This window comes from Pelodiscus sinensis, chromosome 3 (genome assembly GCF_049634645.1).
Source record: "Pelodiscus sinensis isolate JC-2024 chromosome 3, ASM4963464v1, whole genome shotgun sequence".
NCBI lineage: Eukaryota > Metazoa > Chordata > Testudines > Trionychidae > Pelodiscus > Pelodiscus sinensis.
This window is the reverse complement of record NC_134713.1, coordinates 111869341-111891540: the sequence shown is the minus strand read 5'-3', so window position 1 is coordinate 111891540 and position 22200 is coordinate 111869341. Positions and strand designations below refer to the sequence as shown.

Here is a 22200-nt window from a genome sequence, read left to right as displayed (position 1 = left end):
ACCTTTGGTAGACCTACTAAATATAGGCTGAACAGAAACTGAACATGAGCCAGGATGGGTAGGAATGGTGTCCCTAGTGTAACATGCAGTTGCCTCAGACAAGTTTGCTGAGGTACTATCTTCTATAGATTTCTCTGGAAGGGGGAGATGAGAAGGATCATGTGAGGGTTACCTCTTGTGATCCCTCCCTCTGGGGCATTTGGTATTGGCAACTGTTGTCAGACAGGATACTGGGCTATATTGACCTTTGGTCTGACCCAGTATGGACATTTTGATGTTCAGAACAACAGTCTGTGACCCTCTTAACTAGCCAATGACTGGGGAGTTGTAAAGGGGTCACTTCACCGTAATTGGTCCTTTGAAAAATGTGTTAACTATTTATTTTAAACCATGTGTTCCATCTTATCATTGACAGTGACACTGAGTATATTTCCCAGACCTGAAGAAGAGCTCTGTGTAGCTTGAAAGCTTGTCTCTCATCAACTCAGATTGGTCCAATACAATTTAAGGATGTTAAGTAACAGTTAATTGAGTAGTTGATGGGCACTTCCACTGGGGCTCTTGTACATTTCAAAAGAGGAATGAAGAACTCTGTGTGCAGCCCAAGGCCCACGGAAAGTCCCCTTGACTCTGGGCTGCACGCAGTGTGTCAACTTTGAATTGTGCAAAGCCCCCAATGGGGGCTGTTGTGCATTTCAAAGAAGCAGCGCAGCATGGAGCCAGGGTCAGCAGGGGACTCAAAGTCCCCCGCTGACCATGGCCTCCATGCTGCGCTGCCACTTTGAAATACCATACGGAGCAAGGGACGTGGCTTCACGCCGTGGCAGCCCTGCACAGCTGATCCCCGAAGCGGCGTTTAAAAGGGGCAGTGCCGCACAGTTGAGCCGGGGTTCAGCGATGTAGCGCTGCTGCTTTGAAGTACTCCCTCTTCTCCCCCCCCCCATGCTGCCTCTGATAGAAGCAGCAAGGGGAGGGGGGCGGCGGAATCGACTAGTCCTAGTATTTGCTTATCAGATAGTCAACTAGTCCTTAACATCCCTAATACAATTTATAGAAGATAGTATCTCAGCAAACTTGTCTCTCTGAGGCAACTGCATGTTACACTTCCCCTTCTCACCAAAACTTGTGAAAGCCCCTCAGCTACCAGCATGGGGATAGAACAGGACACAACAGGGTCGAAGCCGGAGAACAGCTGCTGAATGTGGCTTCACATCCTGGCAGATTCCGAGTTAGCAAGTTGAACTGATGAATGCTGCAAGAAGCAGAGTTGTAGTAACAGCTCTTGAGAGATCCATGCTGCTATGGGGAGATGTTGCTTAGCGATCACTGTAAAGCTGAAGGAGCTTGCTGCAAAAATCCTGGAATCTGGTTTTATCTGACTTTCCTATTGATGTGTAGTTGTAGCTGTCAGTCCCAGAATATTAGAGACAAGATGATATCTTCCATTGGTCCAACTTCTGTTGGTGAGACAAGCTTTTGAACCATACAGACCTGACCAGAAGAAGGGTTCTGAGTGTCTTGAAAGAGTATTTCTCTCAGGAGTAGAAATTTGTCCAATGAAAGGTATTGCCTCCCCACCCTTCCTTTAAACGTTCAGTCTCCACATGGATTTATGGGCCATGTGCATGCTTTCTCCTCAGCAGGGGTGTGTTTAGACTACATGGCTCCATCAACGGAGCCATGTAAACTAGTTTACCCGACATAGTCAATGAAGTGAGGATTTAAATAATCCCCGCTTTATTAAAATAAAAATGGCTGCCGTGCTGTGCCAACAATCAGCTGATCCAGCACAGCGCAGCAGTCTAGACGCAGACAGGTTGACAAGAGAAGCCTTTGTTGAACGCTCCTGTAAACCTCAGGCATAAGGGAGTGGTCAATAAAAGCTTCCCTTGTCGACCGATCAGCGTCTAGACTGCTGCGCTGTGCCAGATCAGCTGATTGTGGGCAAAGCGCGGCGGCCATTTTTATTTTAATGAAGTGGGGATTATTTAAATCCTTGTTTTATTGACTATATCGGGTAAACTAGTTTACATGGCTTCGTCGACGGAGACATGTAGTCTAAACACACCCCTGGAGTGTGAAATAGCAAATCAGAGTTTTCATTTGCTGATTGTCAGCCGACGGTCAGGGCAGTGTGTGTGTGTATGTTTCCGAGAAAAGGTTTAACGTCCGTGCCTTTACTGCTAGGACCGGGGTCCCATTGCAGAGGGTGGCCAGCAGGCCAACAGACGCCCCGTTATATAGGAAGAGCTTATTACATCTTAGATTTCAGCTGCTAGAATTTCATAATTCCTTCGCAGCGGGCAGCCTTGGGGAAAGACTGAAAGATGCCCCAGTGGATCCTGTCACCTGGGAGTGACACAGATCCAAACGCCCAAGCTCTTCCTATAACTGTCCCTTTAGACTGGCTGAAGTTCTTTTAAATTGTGCTTGGTTTTGTTACAGCAACTGAAGGAGTCAGGTTAAAGCTTAAAACAGTTACAGGTTTATTGAGGAAGCTTATAAATCATATGGTTGCAATGGCTATTGTTCTATTTCTTAACTATTAGCAAAATATAGGTCTTAAAAATGGTTACAAAGAAGATAAAGATAGAAAAATAGAAATAATGGTACCAAGTAACAGCTTACTCTTTCTATGTGTACACTTAAGACAGAGGACCACGTCCAGGTACCATTTTTACCCCCTTCTGTGCCTCTCGACTCCAGCATGTCAGGCCAGGGCCGGTCCCTCAATTCCTAGGAAAGACGAAAATACGAGGTGGGCGTCCCCATAGAACCTCGGGAGGTCAAACACCTAACCCGACCAGCAGGTAGAGGGTAGAATGACACTCAAAGTGAGTGTATGCTGGGCCCATCTTATATACCCATGGGGTCACGTATTTCTCTTTCTTATCTGTAATGCCAATTGATGCTGGTCTGTCTACTGTGAGACCAGTTCTTACAAGGGAGTTGTGAACTTAATTTACACTTGCAAGAGAGATTTGAGATGATTAAATTGGAAGTACGGGACATTGTTTTCTCAGTGGGAAATTCCCCTTCCAGGGACTGTGTGTGTTCGAATCAACATAGGTGCCAGCCGCAGCCTCCAGGCCAGCTTATTGACTTAACTGCTCTCTATCCACATATCTGTGTTTCAGCTTCTCAGGATCAGATGAGCCAGCATAGACTATGCTGATATTATTGCTCCTTCTCTGCCCTGTGCTTCAGAGAGGCAAATAAGATGGATGATATGGGGTTAGTCTGTCTGGCCACACTGATATAAACTAATAATTGATTTTTAAAGTACTGTACTATATTACTAAACATTCCGGCTGTGTCTACACTGGCATGAATTTCCGGAACTGCTTAAAACAGAATACTATTCCGTTTTCAGTTTTTCCGGAAAAGGAGCGTCTACATTGGCAGGCTGCTTTTCCGGAAAAGCCCTTTTTTCCGGAAAAGCGTCTGTGGCCAATGTAGACGCGCTTTTCCGGAAAAGAGCCCCGATCGCCATTTTCGCGATCGGGGCTTTTTTCCGGAAAAGACTACTGGGCTGTCTACACTGGCCCTTTTCCGGAACAGTGTTCCGGAATAAGGACTTATGCCCGAGTGGGAGCAGAATAGTTTTTCCGGAATAGTGGCTGATTTTGTACAGTAGAGCATTGTTGCTTTTCCGGAAATTTAAGGGCCAGTGTAGACAGCTCACAGCTTATTCTGGAAAAGCGGCAGATTTTCCGGAATAAGTGGCCCAGTGTAGACACAGCCTCCTTGTAATTCACTAGATTGAGAAAATGAACAGTTTGACAACTTTCCTTTCCCTTGGACATTTCCTTATGGATTTGCACTTCGGATTTTTTTAAATGCTTAAACGTTATTGTTTTCTAGGAAATAAATTCACTATTTTAATTCCTTTAATTTTGTTGGCAGGTGGACTATTTCTAGGTACTGTTGCTACTGCAGGAATGATAGCTGGTTTTGGTACAACACTTGCTATGGCTAAAAAGAAAAATCCCAACTGGTTCAATAAGGTTTGTCTCTTTTAAAGTAATCTGTCACAAAATGATTGAAACATAAAGCTGTTAAACATTAAATTTGCCCTTTAAGTTCTTGATTCTGTGTTCACGCATCAACTTATATGAGTAGTCCCATTGACACGTTTAAAGTTAAGCACGAATATTTGCAAGATTACAACCTATAAGGTTAAATGAATATCGTATCAATCAATATGCTGTCAAAGATAAACCTAGTGATGATCACTGTAACAAATAAATATGCAGAAAACTGTTTTAGTAAGATTATACAGAGAAAAACATAGACACACAAACTTAGTGTTCATTCTGTCTAACTTTTTCCATGCTGCCCAAGTATTACAACACATGGCACATGTACCAGTCTGTGAATCACTTGTATACACACTTGTAATAAGATAAATGAAAAATACTGCTAGATTAGTCATAAAGCTTCCAACATTTATTCAAGTTGATGACATTCAGTGTGAATCATTAATCTTTATTTAAAATTTTCTTTTTACATTATGTAAATACATAATATTGACCTAGTAGGACGTATGTGGGATAAACATTAAGACCTGGAAACTTTGAAATATTTTGCATTTTTAACTGTAAGGACAAACCTAATGATGAGACTATGCAAATACAGCTAATCTTGGAACAGAATACAACTATTCACAAAGAGGTTTTAATGAATTAGCATTTGTAATAAACACCCCTTGTTTTGCCCCTCTCAATCCAGCTGAGCCAGCACGACCCCCTCACCCACAGTCTAGCTGAGCTGCACACTGGCTCCCGGCCTCCCTCCTCCCCCAGCCTAGCTGAGCTGGGCACCCGGCTCCCACCCCTCTCTCCCTGAAGCCCAGCTGAGTCACACATCCCCTTCTCCCCTGCAGCACACTGGGACTCTGTAATCCTGGAACATATGTGGTCTTGTTGGACCATGGATGTTGCCAGACCAGAGAGTTCCAGTTTATAGAGGTGCAACCTGTATCTATCGCACCTGACAGATACCTCATCTAAATTCTTTTGATCTGCCATATGAAATCATTTTATTCATTGTTCTTTCCATTACATTTATCATACCCTTTATTCTGAACCCTCACTTTTTTTTTGGCGGAGGAAATATCTGAGATCATCCTTCATTTTGCAAAACTCTACTTTATTCTGGTGCACAACACTCTGTGGCTGCTCTATGTGCTTCCACGTCTCCCTCTAATAGATTATCTAGCAAAAAAGTCAAACACCCTCTAACTTCAGGTAGGTGAACATTAAGATGCAGTATGCACAATTTTTTCTGTGCATAATGTATTCATTAGGGATGTTGAATAGTGGGTAATAGAATAGTCAACTAACTGCATGAATTCTTAGTGGTTAGTCAACTATTCTATAGTCCCCTGGGGTGGGGCCAGCAGCAGTGTGCTACAGACCCACTCCCAGGGAGCCCCCTGTCACCCTGTGCTGCCAGGTCGCAGGAGGGAGCCGGTCCGCAAGAGGAGTCAGTTTAAAAACCAGCTCCCTTTGAGGGCTGGCTGTCTGCCACCTGCACTGCTTCCTCTGATACCCCTTTACATTAAAATAGCAACTCATAGCAATCAGTATTTTTTTAATTAATGAAACTTTTTCTATGCCATTGCATTATGATCTCAGCAGCATTTCTCCTAACAATTCATTCATCACTTCTCTTGATGACAAAGATTTCTGTGAACACCACAATCTATTTGGATACCTAATACCCCAGAGGAGTCAGCTTCTGATTGAATCAGCTTCTGATTGAACTCTCTTGAACTACAGTTTCTTCCATTATCACTTTTTTGTGGTGCAATGAAGCATTTAAATAGCATTCATTTTTGCCAGCCTTTTTCATAAATAACACTCGTTATTAAAGACTCAATAAAGAGGATATTTTTTGCCCATGGATTTTCTTGTTCCAAATCAGAGAAATTATCAGATAATGTTGTTGTTAGAAAAATTTAGCTAGGAAAAATGTCAGACAAAAGTTTTATAGGATTTCTAAAAGTAATGGAATCATTGTTATGAACATTTCTTAGCTACTGTAAAGAGATCATAGGATGTTTATATAAAGGAATTAGTCCTAATATTTGTCTTTGTGTACATATATATGCATTTACACTTGCATGCCACTCAGATTTTAAATTATATGCACCAGTAATTCTAAGGTGAGAACTGAGCCAACAGTGTTTGAGTTGCCCCTAGCTTAATAGCATTTTATTGATGACTTCTCTTGAATTAGACTATGTCTACACTTTCCAGTTTTAGTACAAAACATCAGGGTTTTGCAGAAAAACTACACTAGTGTCTTCACTGGAAATCCACATTTGCACTGAAAATGCTGCATTTCAGTGCAAAAATAGAACCATCCCAACAAGAGGCTTTTTGTGCTGATGTGCCAGTAAAGACTCTGTTGCTTTTACCCATCTAATTGCCCTCCAGAGCTGTCTGACAATGCGGAACAAGAATGGCCGCTCTTTGAAACTCAGCAGTCCTGCTTGCAGTAGGGATGTGAACCAGTAGTTGACTAATTGATTAACTGATAAGGCTAGGCTTATTGGTTAATCTAGTCTACTGCTCGCATTTCTCCCCCTCATCCTTGCTGCCTCTGTATCAGAGGCAACAAGGGGGGCAGGGAGCTGGAGCTGGTGTTAGAACAGCAGAGGCAGCAGTGTGGGGGGGAGGGCAGGAGAGGTTGCCATGAAGCCGCCTCTGTCCATGCTGCTGCCTCCCTGCGCTGCTGGCAGCCAGTCCGCAAGGGGCTCCCCGCTTGTTATCCCGTGCAGCTGCCTCAAACACTGGATTGCACTGGCTGCCAGTCCTGCTCCTGGGGACTATAGAATAGTCTACTAACCACTAAGAATTAATGTGGTTAGTCGACTGTTCTATTACCCGCTGTCTAACATCCCTAGTTTGCAGGTATGGGCTCCTCTCCTTTAGCTCCATTCTGTCACTGCTCCAGAACACAAAATAAATTATTATTGTGCCTCCCACAATGTGAATAGAGGCAGGCAGACAGAATGTGCTGTGCCGAGTCAGGAAGGGAGGCAGAGACTCAGCTCAGGGTTTCCTTTTCCCCCTTCCTTAGGGATGGTTGCTTCTTGGGGCTGTCACACACTCATATCCACCCATGTCACAGTAATGATTTCCTTTGTGTCCCAGGACAAAGCATAGTGGGATAGCTAGATGTGCTCCTCTAATCTGTGATGCAAGTGCTGCATATGTAAACACGTTCTGATGCCTATGGAAAACAGTGTAAACACAAAACTTAGATTAGGCTATGTGAGAGCTAGATTGCTACTGAACATATCCTTTGTGAACATATTCTTCAGCAGAATAATCATGCCTAGAACAAAATACTAGAAATCTAAAAAAGTGAATGAAAGTGGTTAATGTTTATGATTGTCTTTGGAGTTATTTAAATATATAGTTCTTTATCTTATTCCACTGTCCAAATATAGAGTGGTAAGTAATCTACATATGCTTAAATAGATAGAAATGCAATTCAGGAGGGCAAATAGCAGAATCAGTATTAAAATCTTCAGGAAAACTATTTAAAAGTGACCTGCAAATGGAAAAAATTGGGTTTGTGCACTTATTCTTTTGCACTTTTTAAAGATGTATACTACAGGCTTAACCAGTGGGTAGGGGAGGGGTTCATGTTTAGATTTTTTTCTGCTGATTTACATTAGAAATATCAATTGTGTCAAAGCCTGTCTTTTCTGATTTTGCTAGAGGGTGGCATTGGAGAGCCAAAGAACTGATACAGGAGTTTTCCTACCCTAAAGCTAAGGATGTTGTTGATCCCTCACCACTGTTTTGTACATGTTTACTCAAACATGTACAAAACAGTTGTGAGAGAACAGGTACTAATGAAAACCAACAAAACTGTAACATTTCTGAAGGCTGTGACTCTCTCAGCAGTTAAGGGTTTATTTTGCTGGTAACTGTGAAGACATAATCCTAGTTCATTATGTCATCCATCATCATCAGGGGATTTATAAAGTCAACAAACATTTTAATAATAAATAAATAAAACAAACCATCAGGCACTTTCAGAATTTTCTGTATATATTGTACAAGACCATAAACCTAAGGATTTTTCTTCTTAGGTTACTTTTTTGAAAGCAAAAATCCAAGAGCTAAAATTCTTTAAGCAAGTTTGGAAACGAAGCTAATCCTGATACATAGTTTTAACCACATATTTGTTTTTGGTATTCTTTGGAATGCCCGAAAAACTTTTTAAATTTTCTCTCAAATGAATTTTCTCTGTCAAATTTAATATTATTGACGACATAATTTTGCATATGAACCTATGTTTGCATGTTTACATTTCTAATTACTGTGGGTACAGCTATACAGCAGTGTTATTTCGGAATAACTGGCGTTATTCCGAAATAACGTAATCCAAGTCTACTCCACAAACAGTTATTAAGACAATGTCAAAATAATGTTAAGCTGGAGGACTTCTTACTCCTGACTCCTGTATCCCTCATTTTACGAGGAGTAAGGGAAGTCGGAGGAAGAGTGCTCTTTCTTGGATTTCCTGCTGTGCAGTCAGCACTAAAAGCCGAAATAAGCTATTTTGACTTGAGCTACATAATTGACGTAGCTCAAGTTGTGTAGCTTATTTCAGCTATAGCCTGCTGTGTAAACGTGCCCTAAGTTACCTTTGTATAGTAGTTTCTTACCTTTTTGTTTTTGATGAGCATTTTTTATTCTCCCAGAATTTTCTGAATCCTCAGAAATGAACCTTGAGGATTCATTTCTTCTATTTTAATCAGTTATTTCAGAATTCTGAATACAAAACGAAATTACTGTTATACAATGTGTGTGCCGATATTGTTTATTTTATTGTTCAGGTTTGAAATTTAATATTTCCTAGAATAGTTTTCTTTAATCTAAGGGCTATATATAGCAGTATGTTCATTGTCCTCTGTCCTGCAAGCTCTTGCATGCTTATCAGTCCCATTGAGTTCAAAGGAAAAACTCAGGTATATACATGTAAGCACATGAAAGCGTTTCTAGAATTGACCTGAATGGGAGCATTTTCAGGATAAGTAAACTTTGGCACTTGCTGAGGTTTATCATGAACCTTTTCTGTGGTCTGACCAACAATTTCACCTCATGTAATGATACCAATAATGGTATCAGCAGAGTGAATATGTGCACAAAGCTGGCAACGGGGTTTGTTGCAAGGGAAGGTACCAGGGTTGGTATTAGTGTGGTATGTCCTGTGGTTGTTGGTAAGAATCATCTTGAGGTTAGGATACAACCTACACCCCACCATCAACCTCAGCCTGGACCATTCTAGACGAGAGATCCATTTCCTGGACACCACAGTACAAATCAACAATTGAAAATTAGACACCACCCTCTACAGAAAACCCACTGACTCAGACAGTTACCTACATGCTTCCAGCTCCCATCCAACACACACCATACAATCCATCATCTATAGCCAAGCCCTTCGATACAACCGCATCTGCTCTAATCCCATTGACAGAGACCAGAAACTTCAGGATCTCTACCAAGCATTTATAAACCTCAACTACCCACCTGGAGAAATAAAAAAGCAAATTGAAAGAGCCAGACGAATACCTAGAAACCATCTACTTCAAGACAGACCCAAGAAAACCAACAATAGAACACCACTTGTCATCACCTACAGCCTCCAACTTAAACCCGTCCAACACATCATCAATAAACTACAGCCTATACTGGAACAGGATACTAAACTCCCAAGAGGCTCTGGGAGACAGACCCATAGTCTCCTATAGACAACCACCTAACCTCAAGATGATTCTTACCAACAACCACAGGACATACCACACTAATACCAACCCTGGTACCTTCCCTTGCAACAAACCCCGTTGCCAGCTTTGTCCACATATTCACTCTGCTGATACCATTATTGGACCTAACCAAGTGAGCTATAAGATCAAGAACACATATTCCTGCGCATCCAGAAATATAATTTATGCTGTCATGTGCCGAAAGTGTCTGTCTGCTTTGTACATTGGACAAACGTCTCAGACACTTCGCCAAAGAATCAATGCCCACAAAACAGATATTAGACAGGATCACAAAGAAAAAACAGTTTCTTGCCATTTCAACCAGAAAGGACACAGTTTCAATGACTTAATTACCTGCATCCTGCTTCAGAAGCCTTTTAAATCTGCACTTGGAAGGCAATCCTCTGAACTGTCATTCATGCTAAAATTCGACACTCTACGCGGGGGGCTCAACAAAGATGCTAGCTATCTTACCCCTTACAAAGATAGCTTCCCCAATTATCACCTCTAATACCATTAGCTCACAGACATTTACCTCCCCCCCCCCCCCCCGCATCACCCTTCTGTTCTAAAATTTGATTTGTCCTTTTCATATGTGTTCATTTTTTAAAATTGTATCCTTTGGTATATATGGTTGTGACTATTTTCTTCCACTATTTGATCTGAGGAGGTGGGTCTGGCCCACGAAAGCTCATCATCTAATAAACCATTTTGTTAGTCTTTAAAGAGCTACATAGTCCTGTATTTTGTTTCTGTTTTTCCTGATTCCTACTCACTTACCACATCTTCTGCCCCTGGGACTGGTCAGTCAGTCATCCCTGCATTGCAACTGACATTAGGGTTCTGGATGCAGCAAGTGTGCTACCCACCTAAGTTCCCTCTAAGCTGCATGGCCACACAGCAGCCTATCAAGGGCTGTGCTGGCACCCAGGTCTGCAGTGGAGAGAGGCACCTCTTTTCCAACCCCAACTTAAGAGCTGCTGTAGCAGGAAGAGGGCTGGGGGGTTTCCTCTCTATCTACGCCACAGCCCTGGGGCAGCCTACACCCCAAACACATCTTCCCTGCCCTCCCCAGAAATTGGTGGGGGTTGGGGGGAGGGAGACAGGAAGGGATTCAATTTACACTCTTGGCTCTGCCCTGTGGTGCTACTGTCAAATGCTGCTGAGTGTTCAGAAGTAGATTTGCTAAAGTGACAAGTGCCTAGAGCTATATTCTTTCTTAGCTTAGATATTTTAAAATCCTTTTTTTATTGAAACTTGATCTTTTTATCTGGATTCTAGGGTATCACTGCCACAGCTGCATTACCAGAGAATGGCTCATCGCTGGCCTTACGAGCCTTGGGATGGGGGTCACTGTATGCCTGGTGTGGAGTTGGGCTGATTAGTTTTGCCATCTGGAAGGCTTTGGGAGTTCACAGTGTGAGTACCATGCATGCTTCATTTCTTCACAAATTGTGATGTAGGTGCAGAATGCCTTTCATGGGTCCTCCACACCACTTGAGCCCGCAGAGTGCCATTTGCAGGGGTGTAGAGTTAGAGAGAATGGCTGGTCTGTGACCTCTGTACACCGGAAAGGAGGGCTTCATACTGGCCACAAATACGTTGTTGTGGGTGATATGGAAGAGGAACTATTCAGATGGTACTTACGTGAATCAGTATTCCAGAGTCTTCATAAGAGCCACTATTTCAGCCAGAAGATTAGAATAGTAGTCCCATTTTCTGCGTGCTGGGAATGTGAATTCCAAGTAATCCTTTGCTTAGCTCCCCCCACAGTCTGAGTTTCGCCTTTATCGCAATCTGTTTATTGTGAGGTGTCCAAATACTAATGCAAAAGTTGGAATCTCAGCGATTTAAGAGCCATCTGTTTTCCTTTCAGATATCAATTTCCCCATTGGTGTGTTCCAGTAGATAGTAAGTGGGAGAATAGATTGAGTTTTCATGTGAAATAGGAGGGGGAATATTTTGATGTCATCAGTCAGGGTCAAGGCATGGTCACTGATTCTGTGGGTACTCTGAGTCTGGAGGACCCATGAGGAAAAATGAGTGGGTGCTGAACACCCACTAGCAGCCAAGATCCTTCTCTATCCTCCCCTCCCCCCATACCTCTCGCCCACGAGTGGCCCTGCGTGCCAGCTCCTCCTCTGCCCTCCCAGCACTTCTGGAGCCCTGCAGACAGCTGATTTGTGGTGTTCAGAAAGCTCTGGGAGAGAGGGAGAGGAGCGTGGACGGGGCGCACTCGGGGAAAAGGTGAGGCAGGGGCAAGGATTTGGGGAAAGTGGGGGTAGGATCTGGAATAGAGAGGAGGCTGAGTTTCCCATGGCCAGAGGGGAAGCTGGAGCCTATGGTAGGAACATGATCCACAGGTCACACCTGGTTCCCCTTGTCCATGAGGTTCCCATAGGAAGCTAACTGCCTGAACTAAACCTGGTGACAATATTTTTTTCTTTTGTAAAAGAAGGGAAAAGCTGTGAGAGCAGAAAGTATTCTACAGTAATATAAACGATTTGGGACAGGGAATGTCTTTTTGTTCTGTGTTTGCATCGTCTTTTGACAATACATGTAATTTTACAGTAGGAATGCTATAGTGTGTCTTCCATTACTGCAAGATAGCATTTTTAATAAAGGAAAAGTGTTTTATTCTGTGTTTTGTAAAGCATAGAGTGTTTCAAAAGAGGAAGTTCACATTGGTCTTGCGAGTTATATCATGCATGTGACTTCCTACATCTAAATAGAGCCCTGCTAACATCAGCGATCCACCCTGCTGGGCCTAAGGGCTTGTCTATACTTACTGGAGGATCAACACTCCAGCAGTCAATCTTCTGGGGTTGAATTTAGTAGGACTAGTAAAGACCTGCTAGATTGAACGCTGAAGGCACGCGCGTTGATCATGGTACTAGTAAGTGAAGTTAATGGGAGAAGTTTCTCCCGTCGACCTCCCACTGTGAGGGCACCCCAGAAAATCAATGTAAGGTACATCCACTCCAGCTACGCAATTGTCATGGCTGGAATTGTGCATCTTACTTCAATTTTCTTCACCAGTGTAGACCTGGTCTTAGATAGCTTGATAACACATAATTAACATTCAGTCTGATCTCTCTCTTCTGTTTTTTTGTTTTCTCCAGCAGTGGTTTATTTGCAAACTACTTAGGACAGGCAGATGGAAAGTCATACCAAGATCTGTACTCTGCAAAGCAAAGTAAATAATGCCATAATATACTTAGCACAGTACGAAAGAAATATGCAGCAGAGGAGAGAACTGCATTTCCTGAGGGTATGGGAAGTCACTGAATGATTAGTCAGGGAATGACTCGTTTAGAATATACATTTCTCAAGACTTCCCACAAGTCTCAACTTCCATATGTCCCCAACATGCAAGTCATGGTAAATGGACAAGCTGTTGTCACTAACACCCCAAGTCAGCAAAATTAATGTGCTGAAATCCCTTACTGGAGGATCAACACTCCAGCAGTCAATCTTCTGGGGTTGAATTTAGTAGGACTAGTAAAGACTAAAGTTAATGGGAATAAAGCACATACCTAAGCATGTGTGTAATGCTTTGCTGAAGGAGTCCATTTATCTGTGTGACACATATTGCTGTGCATTATCTTAGAATATGAGTACCTCTTATGCAAAAAATCAATAGCAAATTTGCTAGTGGAAATCAAGGAGCCTCTGGGTCTCTCACTTCTGTTTAGGATTTGTTTTCTGTTTGTTTGCATGTTACAGATATTATTTTTTTATTTGTGGATGGTCTTATATCTATCATTCCCATCCCAAAATCACATAGGTTACTAATGTGGTCAGCTATAATGTTTTGGAAAGTTGTAAGTTATTCTGTTGAAAAAAGATCAATAATTTTAAAATGACTCATTTTGAAATATGTTACTGCTTTTATGCAGTTAGGATTCTCAGATTTTAGTACTGTCGAATATATTTAAATATATATTTTGTAAATGTGGGTCCATCCATCCACGTGTCTGTTTGTTCAAGAACTCCTAAATGGAAAGAGCTAGGAACACCAAATTTGGTATGCAGTTCCCTCTTATCATAACTTAAAGCAAGGTCAGATTTGTACAGGGACATTGCTGGCTGTTCCTCTTTGTCAGGGAGTGAGGGAAAACTGCACAGTTTTCTGCATTCCTGACTCTGGCTAGGGAGTGTAGGGGCAGATATGCTATGCACTTTACCCTAGCCACAAAAATTATTTCACTTCATTTTAAAATTATTTCATAACATACATAGGAATCTAGTTCATGAGAGGAGAAAAAGGTAGTGTGTAAACCCACAAAACAACAAGAAAAATACAATTAGTCAATATATTACTAATTTATCTAACTGGCTATTTGCATACATAGATAACTGATTTGTGAGTGCAACCACAATAATTGTAGCCAAAAAAAAATAGCCTACAACAACAGAAGCTGGTTATATAAATACTTTCAGGAGGGAGCCAAAGACATATTTTGAAAGGGAGAGAATATAGCAGTTAAGCCAGAGTAAAACTGATGAGACCTAGGGCATGTCTAGACTGTTTTTTCCCGAAAGGAGATATGCAAATTATGTGTGAATTTGCATATCTTCTGATTCCATTTTCGAAAGAGGGTCTTTCGAAAGAGAAAGTAGTCTGGATGTGGCTGGGGGGTTTGGAAAAAACCCTTTTTCGAAAAACCGCCTCTTTTTTTTAAGAGACGAATTTGCATATCTCCTTTCGGGAAAAAAAACTTAGTCTAGACATGCAGTAGGCTGATTGTCATATGTTGGTTTTATAAAATCAGTCTTTGATGGGCAATATGGTCTTCACCTGGTACCTTAATATTTTTGAAAATACAGTACAGCCACCCTTATAAAACTTTGGACAGATGGAGATATGAACAAGCTACTATATAATCTCCCTCAAATTTCAAGTATTGGTATTCTCTGAGTGACAGTTAAATGCATTTAAAGAGTTGTTTTGGTTTTGTTGGGCAAGAATTGAAAAAAAGAATAAGAATTCATTAAGATTTCTACACCACCTCCAGGGTTTTAATGGAAGAACTGGTGAGAACAGTGCCTTTCTTATAAAAATCCAGAAATAAGAATCTATTGATTGCAATTCACATGTGAAGAACAGGTCCTCAGGTCACTGAACTTTTGCAATATCCATTGCAGAACAAGACTCTCATTCTTTGAATAATTATTTACCACATTGTACCCTGGACGGAATGGATTTGTAGGGATTCAAGGCACTCTTCAAATAGTCATTAAATTAGCTTCACAGATTCAGTGTTTTAGGGTATTTTCTTCATTTACAGATAAGGAAACCAAGGCCCAAATAAATTAAACAACTTGCAAAGAGTCATACTGGAGATGTTTAGCAAAGCCATGAGTAGAAGAGGCCTGGATTCCTAATTCCAAGTCCTCTCCCTTAAACACAAATCTATTCTCCCTAAATTATAGGATAGTTCTTTAGAGGATTAAATTTATCTTTACTTTAATTTTGTCACCAGTTACTTAGTAAGCTATTGTGGAATTGGAATATGACATGCTTGTCATTGTTTACATATTACAGCAACTGGCACCATATTGACACTGTCTTAGATACACTAAGTAAGATACTGATCCCATTGAAGTCAGTGGCAAAAATATTGTCAGTTGGGATACAACTTCACTCATATAATAAGTTAGCACTGCTATATCATTAGGATGTGGTTTGCAGGAGGATAACTAAGGATTTCACAACATTTGACCATACAGATGATTCAGGTTGCCGGCTGTCCCATTGCCACATTATGGAAAACTGTCCCATCAATTAACTTGGATTAAAATAGTTAGTTTAAATGGCTGTCATTGAAGGCTATATGTTGGGAACCTGTGTTGTGGAGTGAGGTCAAGATTGCCTTTATCTTGCTCTGCTGGCAGTAGGACACCTGGCAAGAGGTGATTAACATTTTCATTGATGTTGCCGAAGCCAGGCACATATTCTGATAAGATTAGAACCCAATATCTAAAGGCTATTTCTCATTATCAAATTTCTTTTGTCCATTGCTAAACTATACATTTCTAAAAGTTTCATAATATTGTTCCTGACCAGTACTTAAAATATTCACCTTTTACAGTTGATCTTTATACAATAATTGCTTGGGCCTGCCCATGTTCTTTGCTTATATAAGGAAGGCAAATTGCAAACCCTTCACCAAGTGATTACTTTTGTGATTAGTGAGCCAGCAAATACATTTCCCAAATGCTGTCCTATTTTCCCATTGGCTACGCAGTAGAACCAGGGCCGGCCCACAACATTTTGGCACCTGAGGCGGGGAGCTCAAATGATGCCCCCATGCTTCCTCACTTGGACCAAAACTTTGAAAGGTCTCAATTCTGCCTTCTTCCTGTTCTACTCTTCTCATGGCACTCCACTATCTCTGTGCATCTAGAGCAGAGAGAATACATATGCACCAGCAGCAGACACAATTTTCTACACTCTGGGTCCTAGTGGCGCCCTCCCCCTCCCCCCCCACAATCTGACACCTGAGGTGACCGCCTCAGATTGCCTCATGGTAAGGCCAGCCCTGAGAAGAACTTTGGAGTTACAAACCTAAGCACCAAATATCATATTTTTAAAGACATAGGTCCTTGAATCTTTCACAATGCTGAAGAATTGGATATGTGTCTGGATTGTTGTATTTGCATTTCATTTTTAGTTGCTGGATGATGAAAATAGCACGAGGAAACTTCCATTATTTCCATTCCATAAATGGTTTCATATTTTTATTCATTAGTGGTATGGCAGCCCCTAATGACTACAATTAGGGTATGGGCCATATTGTGCTAGACACTAGGAAACAAACAGGAAGATGTGTGTCTTTCCCTACAGAACTCACGATCAGAACCTGAATTAAGAAAAAAGATGGAAAAATATAAGTAAGACTGGCATTGGTTTATCTAGCTTCCTTTGGGGCATAAGCCCAAACTTTCCAAAAGAATTTTTAAAAGTTAGATTGTAAAAGACAATGGTGGATTAATGGTCACATTTCCTTTTTGTTTAAACTACAAAAGGACATATTACATAGGAGGTTTAGTCAACAAAAGATATTGATCCCGAGCTGGCTTCAAAAAACCTAATTGTTCATTTTACAAATGCAAAAGAAACTCTGATAGTAAATTTGGTCTGTTTGTGGCTAACATCTACAGATGACAGAATATTGGACGGCACTGGAACACATTTTGAAACCATTGCATGTGGTTTTAGCCATTCAACAACTATAACTTTTCTCTAAGTAAACTGTAACCTAGATCTTTGGCTTAATTTGAGGATAAAATAGTACAAGGAGAGAGGCTGAACAATAGGGATGTCAATGTATAGTTGACTACATGATTAACTGATAAGCCTGGGCAGTAGCGGGGAGGAGGAGGGAAGCAAGAACTGGTGCCTATGGGGAATCAGCTTTTATGCCAGCTCCCCATGAGCACCTGATTCTGTGAAGCCACCTCCCACCCTCATCCCAGTGCTGCAGCCTCTGATATAGAGGCAGCAGCATGGAGGGTGAGGGGGGCAGGGAGGAGCTGGTACATGCAGGAAGTCGGCTTTCACGCCAGCTCCCCTCATGTATCGGCTCCCGCAGAGCTGCTTCCTCCTCTCCTCCACCATCAGAGGCAGTCATAGTCAGAGGCTACTCCATGGGATGCAAGTGCAGCCCCTGTCCATGGGGAGCTTGTGCTCCTCACAGACAGGGACTGCTGCTGCTCCTCCATGCTGCTGCCTCTATATCAGAGGCAGCAGTGCAGAGCAGCAGGGCAGGAGACAGTTTGCATGGCTCCCATCTGCCATCCCTCTCTGCTGCCTCTCATACAGAAACAGCAGTGCAGGATGGCAGGGCACATGATTTTGTGTGGTTACATGATTATTGAATTACATGGTACCTAATATCCCTACTGAACAAATATGGGTTTAAGCTGGATTTGCTATCCTCTGATTCTGACCCGGTGCACTAATACTGGCTATCAAATGCACTAAAGGGCTGTTACAGCATGATGCGAACATCATAGAGAAAGTATGTCCTGCCTTTTAATACTCTGCTATGTTGGTTGCTGGGATGGGACATATAGGAGCTGCTTTGCCACCTAAGGAGTCCTTCCATAGCTGGCTAAATTGCTTTGGGGTCCATTTACCACTGGCAATGTGTTGCAAATTAGCCCAGAGATAGAAGAAACTGGCCCAATTCATTCACGAATAGGAAGTATTCACATTTAATACAGAGCATTATGTACTTGAAACAGCAAAGTATCAAAATAATTACCATGAATGTAAAAGGTATCCATCTCCTAAACAGCTTCAGTGAACATTTTATTTAATTCTAAAGCATCTTCTTGTGGTCATTTTTGCAGCTTAATTACTGTGGCTAATATTACAATTAAAAAAGGCCTGGAAGGAGTAGTTGAGTCACAGGCTCATACTGAAAGATAATTAGCACTTTGGGTATATAGAGAAAAAGCACCTCTAATTAAATGATTCATGTAACATAAATTAATACTGCGATCTGAATAAAGTGCTTCTGATTTTCTATTTATACCATTTCCTATTTATATTGTTTATGAGAGCAGCAAGCTGCATACTGAAATTTCAATGTGCATGTTAAATCATCTTTTTAAAATACTGATTTTCATTGTGTTATCAGTTTGACATTTCTCTAGGGCAGAAATACGGCAATATTGGATTGGCTCAAGCCCATGAGCAATAGCTTAAAGAAAAAGGGCACTGAGTATAACCTTGAACTTCATCATCATGAAAAGGGTGTTCTGGCAAGGATTCATATTGAACACTCGGATTTTATTCCTGTGTTAATTTCATCTCAGTCTCTATGAGGATTTTTGACAGGACATTAACCAATGCCTTGGAAAACAAGAAAGCTTATTAGCAGCTTGAGACATCCAGGGAAAGGGGGTAAGGTGGGCAATTAATATTTAACTGTGTGAGATTGGTAGTATCCTTTGAGCAAGAGAAGAAAGTACAAAAATTACTGGTGTGAATTACCATGTCTATGAATTGTCTGGACTCTTTAGAAAATGCAGTTATTTTCTGTGCATTGTATTTGTTTTAAAGAATCCCATTAATGGGACAATATAGTGAATCAAGTAAACAAGAAAATTAGAAAATCTGAACTGAAAACATCAAGAAATTATCACGTTATATTTTTCAGGAAACAGGATAAAGAGAGTCAACCCACCATTTCCTAGAGCAGCCTGATGTATGTATGCTGAATATGTTTGGAGTTGCTCTCAGGCATCTCCAAAAGAGCAGTTTATGTAACTACCTATACACAGCTGACAGAGGACGTAAGTGGGAGATAGATAACAAGCTCCCATTGACAAACTATGGGAGTTGATTACCTAACGTTCCTTATGCCTTTGAAAATCTCCTCCTGCAATATCTTAGTCCTCTGAAAAATTTGGCTCTCCTGTAAATATTAAGTGTCCCATCTAACTTATCCATGTACTTCTAATCTCGTCATCATAGTAACGAGGCTCTTTATCAATGAACTAAACCACTGTTTCTAACTGTATATGGTTAAAAATTAAATTTGTGCAAGCTACATACTCTGAACAGCACCCCTGAGACTACCATGTAGTAATAATAAAATATTCTCAGACTAATATCTGTTTTCTGTGGATCATCTTCATTCACGGTCATAGAGCTGAGCTGAAATTACTCACTCAGTTGATCTCAGACTGAGATTTTCTTTGGTTTGCTCATATCTGACAGTTAGGTATTCTATACATCTCAATATGCAAAACATATACAAGTTGAACCTCATCCGTGGTCTAGCATGATTTTCTAGTTAGCCAAATGCCCACTTGCCATGAGGTGGCCAAGTTTCCCGTGGTCTCATAAAGTTTGGTTACAGCCACCAGACCTGGCTCTCAGTGTTCTGTGCTGTTATTTAGCTCTAATGAATCCATAAATGTCTTCTAAGAGCCCAGTAAGCAGTGGAAGTGATAGTAACGCTGCTAGATAATACTGACCTCGCATGGTTCCACAGATTCAGCACTGGTCACGTCCCAAGAATGCCAGACTAGAGAGGTTCAATCTGTATAATTATTTCATGGCAAGTTTACATGAAGTTTGTTCCATGTTCCATGGTCCTTTTTTTAATTTTTTTTTTTTTTTTTTAGGGGAGAGGGTTTGTTCTAAAGAGGAGGCAAAGGGGAGAAGAAAATAATATTAGAAAGATCCCAAGTATGAAGCAGATTGGAATTGTTCATTAATATTTCATCACCTATAATCTCTTTTTCTGACTCTTGAAACCTTGCCAAAATAAATCAGTAAAGGGAAAGTGCACTAGTACATTAAAGGATCAATGACTAACTGAATATTGTTAGTAATCTTGATCAGGTATTTTTAGAGCACCATCATGTTTGAAAACTTATAGAGACACGAAGTACTGCCTTTTGTAAATCATACTTAAGAAATTAATTTCAGTTTTTCATTACAGTGGCGCCAACTCATGTTGTTGTCATTAAAGCAAGTCTGTAATTCCATTATGCTGTAAATGGGGTTTCATTTTTAGATCAGAAGTAAAGTTTAAAACTAACCACTGGTATTGTATCCACATCTGTATTTAGCGGTCAATTCTAGTCTCTAGAAAAATGGTATAAATTCTCTTGACTGTGTACAGCTTTTATTTTAAACCTTTTTTGCTCTGGTAGTTGGTTTGCACTAACTGATATACAGTGGACAAAATGAGGCAAATACACACGAGCATGAACCCTTTACTTTAGAATGCTTTGTTATACTCACAGAACTAAAATATGCTTAATTTTTCATCAAAGTTTATAGTTCCTTGATACTTGGAACAAACATGTCCCACGTCCTGTAATGAGCTCAGTGTAAGTACAGAGGTCTGACTAGGGATGTTAAATTGTATTTAATCAGCTAATTGAGTAGTCAGTAGAATGTCTGTTGACTATTCAATTAGTTGATAAGGGGGGAAACTGCAGAGCTGCAGCAGGGTTAGCTACTGGCCCCAAGAGCTAGCCCCTTTTAAATTTAAAAGGCAGAGGCATACCCGGGAGACTGAGTGCAAACCAGGAATCAGCTGTCCCGGCTTGCACAGACAATGTGCCTCTGCTTTTTAAATGTATTAAGCGCCTAGCGGTGCTTAGTACATTTAAAAAGTAGAGGCGCAGCGACTGGGACCTGGCATGGTCAGGAATCAACTGATGCCCAGTCCCCCACTAGTCTGCCTCTCCTACCCCCTATGGACACAGTGCTGGGGGGAACCAGCTTTTAAGCCAGCTTCTCCCAGCACCAACTCCTGCTCGCCCACTTGTTGCCTCTCTCTGATAGAAGTAGAAAGGGGGGAGCGACTAGTTGAGTCACTACTCAACTGCCTGATAGGCATATGCAGGGCTTGACAAGCAGCGGTGAGCCCCGCTCACCAGCCGTGCGGTTCGGCATGCTACGCATGCGCTTACTGCGCTGCGCAGCTGTGCCGGCTTCTAATCTGCTCACCACGGGCAAGTAGATTACACTGATTGTCGAGCCCTGGGCATATGCATATCGAGTAGTCAACTAGTCGCTTACATCCCTAGGTCTGACTAGGCAGTGCTTGTTCAGGCCTGTAAGTGTTGCCCACATTGTGTTGCCTGTCATCTTTTCATATTTAGTCCTATGCTGCATTCATCATTTTAGATCAGCTAGGCCTCCTCAGACACTCAGAATTTGTAGCCACAAATTCAGTTTCCCAACCTTCCTGCGGCTAGGTAAAATTGAGATCTTAAGAGAATGTTGCTGTACAAAACAATTCATTCTGCTGTCCTAGTATTAAGAAAAGACAATATTTACAGTGTTCCGTGCTCCTTTGACAAAGTACATTTCATTCTTAATCAATTGAATGCAGGGTCTGATAGTATTTTTATCTATTTAATGGAATAGTTTTGTCAAACAAGGTTATGTTGTTTATTGTAAAAATAAAAAGTACTAACATAGGAATATCTTTTTAAATATTACATCTCTAGCTTAAATCTTAAAATGAAAATAGTTACAAAAATACAGATAAGGAAGAAATCACAAAATCTCTCCTTGTGACAAAACATCTCTCGATTTATCTTTGCAAGAGCAAGACATATTCTTTCCATCAGTTATTTCCTTCCCCTGAAAATTTAATATTTTAAAGAATACTAGGGGGCTGCTCCCTCTACTCACCTATTCCCTTCTCTCTGGCTGCTTTCGCTTCATTGAGAGAGCCTGTTGATGCTGATGACATCATTCTGTCACCTGGCAGGAACATTCTGTCATCCATCAGGAAAAACCTTTTTATACATAGATTCTATTTTGCCTAAGAAGTATGTATATTTATTTTTAAAGGGCTTTAAATTCGGGGTTTAAATTCAGACCCGATACAAGAAGTAAGTTAGGTCTGAATTTGACC

At 41.1% G+C, this 22200-nt stretch overlaps 1 protein-coding gene across 5 annotated transcripts in view; it reads left to right on the top strand.

The window, feature by feature from the left end:
- TMEM242 (transmembrane protein 242) overlaps positions 1–22200 on the top strand; it is a 48742-nt gene that overhangs the window by 1842 nt on the left and 24700 nt on the right. For 3 of the 5 annotated variants that reach the window (XM_075924520.1, XM_075924517.1, XM_006115033.3), the window contains 2 exons: positions 3907–4007; positions 11078–11215. In XM_075924520.1, coding sequence (XP_075780635.1) covers positions 3942–4007; positions 11078–11215 — 204 coding nt within the window. In that variant the 5' untranslated portion in view covers positions 3907–3941. Of the gene's footprint in view, positions 1–3906; positions 4008–11077; positions 11216–18969; positions 19018–19942; positions 20431–22200 lie in introns of those variants that run through there. The other 2 variants (XM_075924519.1, XM_075924518.1) reach the window with 2 other exon arrangements.